The sequence below is a fragment of the Anneissia japonica genome, unplaced genomic scaffold, assembly GCF_011630105.1.
Source record: "Anneissia japonica isolate Jap-2015-1 unplaced genomic scaffold, ASM1163010v1 scaffold1537_len634075_cov158, whole genome shotgun sequence".
Lineage (NCBI taxonomy): Eukaryota > Metazoa > Echinodermata > Crinoidea > Comatulida > Comatulidae > Anneissia > Anneissia japonica.
Window position 1 is genome coordinate 294,142 of NW_022723531.1, and position 6,195 is coordinate 300,336.

The 6,195-nt window shown below is 32.6% G+C and overlaps 1 protein-coding gene across 1 annotated transcript in view; it reads left to right on the plus strand.

Moving 5' to 3' along the window:
- The window catches only part of LOC117112248 (phospholipid-transporting ATPase IB-like), a 55,494-nt gene extending 52,396 nt beyond the window's left edge, over positions 1 to 3,098 (plus strand). The window contains exons 31-33 of the mRNA XM_033255319.1: positions 500 to 591; positions 747 to 790; positions 2,453 to 3,098. Coding sequence (XP_033111210.1) covers positions 500 to 591; positions 747 to 790; positions 2,453 to 2,512 — 196 coding nt within the window. The 3' untranslated portion in view covers positions 2,513 to 3,098. The remainder of the gene's footprint in view (positions 1 to 499; positions 592 to 746; positions 791 to 2,452) is intronic.
- The last annotated feature ends 3,097 nt before the right edge of the window (positions 3,099 to 6,195 follow it).

The window sequence follows — 6,195 nt, forward strand, 5'->3', positions numbered from 1 at the left end:
CGCCCCTGATTATTGCCAATATTGTTTATGTGAAGTATTAAGCAAATGCTAATTTAAATGTTTTTGTTAATAATGTTTGATTATTTGTAGTATGTTGATATGGCTTAGGTTATATAATATTGTGTCATTATTAACTATTCAATTTTAATTATTTTGATTCCGCTTAACCTTATTGTAAGATTGCATTATTGGCTATAATTGAAGGAAAATTTATACTAAAAATTAATATTGCATTAATTTATATAAGAATTGTACCTTAATTCTCTGTCTGTGAAAAAAACTGTTGTATGTCATGTATAGTCATGATGTGCCTATATATGGTCATGATGTGATGTCATCCTCACCATATTTAGGCATGTCACATGTTTTTTCAACTAATAGTCTGGCCAGAGCTTAAAAAAGACTTCCATCCTAAATTTCAGTCGTTGCTGTTGAATGAAAATGAAATAAAATTAAGTGTGTAACTATGCAATGTAATAATACAGTGTTTTTTGTACAGGTTGAACGAAACTTCTCGTCTGTTGGGAAGACTTATAAAACGCAAGAAGCCTGTAGGAGGTGGAGGAGCCGAGGAGCATGAACCCACAGCTCGTGAGTTGAATAAATTTAAACTGTTCATGTTAATAATTATGACATAGATTAAAAACAGTGATAAAGCAAGCATTTGTTCGTGTACTAACTTGTGTATTATAATAATGGGAAACTATGTTTTACATATAGTTTACGTATTGTTTTCTTGCCTTTAGATGGTTATGCATTTTCACAAGAGGAACATGGAGTAATAACACAGGTGAGATTCACAGCATGCATATATTTTAATTACTGTTTGAAGTAAACTTGAGAGGGTCATTAAACATGACCTCTGATATGATATGTGTCTGACTAAAAACATATTTAAAGGGGTGGTTTTCATAAGCAGGCCTGTTAACATATATTGCATTTATATCATCCAATTTTGGAAATAGGTTATAAATGTGTGGAAATTGAGAACATGTTTTGGGTATAAAGAACCAATGTCATGACATAGACATCACTTTATTCATCCAAAAATTTGGAAATTACAGTGTGATTTTATAATGAAGTTTTTGTAGGCAGCTGTCGGGGTGTTTTGTACTCACTCTCTATCACTAGGGCTATGTCACTTTGACCCACACTTTGGGTGTTCACGTCAATGAATTCTCAATTTAACCTTGATATTAGAGTAACTATACTATTTACTCTGAATATAATCTTAACACGCCTGCGGCCAGGGACGTGGGATTCACTCGGCACAGAGGACAATAGTCCACACCTATCCAACTTACCTATTGTATTGCATGTAAACTCATTGGCAGTGGTCGCCAGAACACAATTCTCGCCCTGGAGGAAATAATTATCTAAAAATTAACTACCGTATGTTTCTTTGTGTTTCACCGCAGTTGATGGTATCGATTTTGATTATGGTGGTGCCCTTTATGCCTTGGTGTATGGGATTTAACTAGAAAAAATTGGCAGTCAACTTTTGAACACATTTATGGAATGTGGAAACAAACTTATGATACCCACAGTAAAGCTTTTGTGGAAAAATCTAAAATACATAGCTTTTTGCATCTGCCATTGATGCTGTCTTAAGCTGGGAACTGACTGGGTGCGTTCAGGCTATTTTTTTTTTTGGAGTTCAACATGGGATAAATCCGGAAACGGCCATTTCCAGTTCTAACCCGAACGGGTGTTAAACGCGGACCACCTGCTGATATCCGCTGATAATCCAACTCTGCAAATTTCAGTGTTTTTGGTGGAGCAAACGCAGAATGGGTTAGCAGCAGCATGGAGCTTTTTTTTATTACTTAATCCCCTTTGATTGTTTCAATACACGGCATAAATCATGGTCCCTGCTTCTTTTACAGTTTATTTCCAAAAACAAAACTGAAAAGCTCAGTAAAATAAAATATTTCAACTGAGGGCCAGCCTAGAATCCAGATTTGTTACCTTATTACATGTCTGTCACATGCATACATGATCATGGCACCACTGCTTATTCGTTTAACAGTGGTAGTAATTTTCTGTTTTTAAACTACAATTGTCAAACGAATGAAAGTTTCATGGTTTATAGGCCTACGCCCAAAATGCACATCTGCGATTTATTGGGAGTTTGCTATGTATGCTATATTATTGTTGTAGCTTCTTCGGTAATTTCAGTACTTGATTTTGAGACAACATTATGCAGTGGACCAATGCCAAAGTCCATTTCTTAAAGCGTGGGGTGACGTAGCTGGGTGATGCAAGGGTCCAGGGCAACTTGATAGAAACTCATCATTTGCATAATACCTTAGGTGTTACGTCTGAGGTTATTGGGTTTTTTTTAAAGCCGAGTTCTGCACGAACTGTGTGTACCGAGTATTATGTATTTTAACTCACTGATTATAATAGCATTGACATGATTTTTTTAAATGTTTATCTTTATCTTTATTAGTCGGAGGTTATTCGGGCTTACGACACAACCAAACAGCCACACAACGTCGTCAGTTCATGATGCTAGACAAACCAACATGCAGAGTGCGCTATAAATACCGACATGCGACACGTCAGTAACTTTCAATCAAAGACAAAAGAGGTTTTATTGCATTAAAATGATCAGTTCGTGTATATAAGTGATCATTTCCTGCAAATAGGATATAAGGTGCATATCATTATCACAATATATTTTTTCAGTGTTTCACAGTTTGTTGTTCTGGTTGACTTTATGTTGCCTTGTATGCAACGTGTTAGCTACCATGTATTAAGGCTTTGAACACCAAACCTAATAACATTCTAACAACTATCTTTATAATCATTGTCTTCATTAACAACATCATCATCATAATTATTTATTTATCCTCACAAATACTTTTTCATCAACATTAGCATCTTTATTTTCACCATCAGAAAAGATAATCTACCCCTCTGGCTCCCCTTCCGTACCCACCCAACACTGAAAACTTGCCAAGCCTGCAGTGATGTGCCATGTCTAGTGTTATAATGCTAGTCTAGTACCAGTAATTTGGAGGCTATGAATACAACATAATTTTAAACACCAGCAATCCAAAAGAAATACAAAACTCATTCAGTACAAAAAAAAAGAAACATCTATGTTATCAGTATTAATATTTATTTATAATGCTATATTTTATCATTATTTCATATTGGTTTTGTTGTTCTCTATTAGATGTTATGTAAAATATATAGTTGTGTGCGTAAGAAATAATTGTGCAGTAAATATTAATGTATATATAGTTCATTATGAGTACTGAGTGTGACAATCGACATATAGTACATCTAAATCACCTAGAGGCATAAAGCGCTGTATAAAAGGAGCTGTATTATTAATATTGTTATTAAGAAATCGTATAAAGTACTTGACCTGTTTCCATAAATCCGGATACCAAGTTGCAAATATATATATATTTTTAAATACCTTTAGAATGGTATAAATTTTCAGGCATATTAGTGCAGTTGATAAAACAGTGAACTATTACAAAAGTGTTTTAAAAAAAAAATTGCAAAATTATAATCCAAATTATAATTTCTTGTAATAAAGTTAATTCTTGTAATAACTAAATGCATCCTTAAGTGTTCTACACAGATTTTAAAAAATAACCAGTTTTTTTAAGATTATTTTAAGACTACCGAGTATTATAAATGTTATGTAACGGTGTAAATTGTATTCAGTGGTGGCTCCAGAAATTTGCCAGGGGAGGGATGCTGAACCAAGAGGCAGACTAAGAGTCAGGGTTTTAGAATATAATATAATATAAGTTGTTGGGGAGAGTTTTTATGGCTTAGTATTTTCCAAATTGTGTTTTGAGACCATAATATTAGGAATAGGCAATCTCATTACATTATTTGGATAGGCAGTTATTTTTGGCCCGACGACTTCATTGTGGTGACGGACGATGGGGGTCCAAGGCTGTCTAATGGGGGGTCCAAGCCATGCCATCCTGCTGGTGCCACCTCTGACTATGTTCTTTATTATTTATATAAACTGATATTTTGTTATATTTGTTGCTTGGTCAGTTTAGCAGGTTTGCTGCTAAATATTAAATCATTTGATTGATTGATTGTAGAACTTGAGTACAATATTTAAAATAAAATATCTGTTCAAAGCTTATAAGGTATTTTATTTTAAATATTTATGTGCTGATATATGGATGTAGCATTGATATTTTCTATATAATTTATATATGTTATTTTGTTATATATTTTGTACCATTATATACCTTGTTAGTATTGTTTTGTGGGAATATGCAATATTGGCTGATTTTTATAATAATCTTTATTTAAAGACCAACATAAGCTCTTTGTAGTTATTTAGTTCATAATATAAGTAAATAAACTTGTAATTCAATCGTATATGGCACAAAACAAACTATAGAGGGTGCTGTATCTCAGACTAAATATCAGTTAAAATATATTTTTACGAAAGTAGTTAGGAAAAATATCCAAAATGACAACCATAGACCAAATTATATGTTGATAAAAAAGATGTTAAATGAATGCACCACAAATATTTCAACCAAAGTGTTGTCGTGCCATTACACAGAAGTTTTTTGCATTTTTTTTCTAGTAACAATTATCTTGCCGAAGGTAGTTAATTCTGTGCTGGCAACAAACTAATGTAAAAATGCATGTTTTACGTATCTGTCAGAAAAGCATTAAGCAAAATTGCTTGTTCATGTCGCACAGCTGATATATGTGAAAATATTTAATATACAGTAATGATGTGTATTATTATTATTTGCATAATTATGCATCATATACAGGGTTAAGTTAGGTTATATACTGCCTTGTTTAAGCTTATTTGAATGCAATAATTCATATTAATTAATTTGAATTAATTGCATACTATGTGTATTTAAGTAGAAAGAGAAATTGTTCCCTTACACATAGACTTAGGCCCCTTATTATTTTTTCTGATTCTGGACAGCGCCACCAATGAGCAAGTTAATTTAGATCAAAGAGCATTAGAGACGGATTCAAAAAAGAAATTGAGTATGGGACGCCAATTAAATTAGGTATGGCATGCAATAAAGAGTGAGCAAACCAAAATATTTTTTTTGCATAGATCCAAAAATTGGCTAGTAAGTTTTTTTTTTGGTAGTAAAATCAAAAATGAATTTGTTTTTACCTGCCTCTCAAAGGAAGTTCATAACTTATTGTATTCTTTAAAAATACAAACAAAAACAAACCAAGTCAGTGTTTTAATTGAATTTTAAAAGTTTTGCTTTATAATTTAGCACAAGACAGTGTATCCTGAAATAAAGTAATTTTAGTTGTGAATAAAATTAATTTTTAAGCTTTTATGACACAAATGATATGTTATTAAAATTTAATGTTAGTATTTCTTGATATGCAGATATGTGAAGAGGCTCTTTTTAATTTTACAACTTAAGATTCAATTTGTAAAAAAAAGCAAACGATGGCTTTTATTGTATGATAATATACTGTACCATATAATTGTGGAAGTTATAGCTGAATTAATTTCTACAGTATTTTAACGTTCATTGCATGCATACAAAATCAGGGCAGTATACTGTAGAATGTCTAAAGGCCAACTCAGACAGCGTCGCACGATGCAGCTCGACGCGATGTCGGTGCGAGTTAAACGCAGACGCGATGGGTTGCATCTCGGGCAGTCACGTCGTAGAATATTAAACATGTTTAATATTTCAGATGTGAAATTTGATTGGCACCCGAGAAAGGGAAGATATTTTTAAAAACAGGGTTATTGTATTTATTTTACAGAATTGTATGTTGCTTGTTCAGAATTTATTGATGATTTCTTATTACTTAGTGCATGAAATATACCTCAACAGACTTATCCAAAACAACAATAAATAGGCAATAGTACTGTATGTTGTAAATATTGAAAAGTTATGGTTTCTTCAGAGAAGAGTTTGTTCATTGGGAAGTTGTGCCAAGTTTCTGTAGTTTATTTGCACAACTCAATTTTACCGTGGGCCTTTGTGCATGTATGTGCAATACACCCGTATGATTACTAATGTCACAAAGTGATAATAAACCCTAGATTGTCATGATTCAATACTGTGTACCATCAATATTTCATGTTGTATTATATTAAGATGTATACTATAATACATGGCAACCTAGGCCTGCCTAATCAATGCTATACGCTATACATTATTACAGTATATTAGGACTATGTGTGCAGTCTACTTA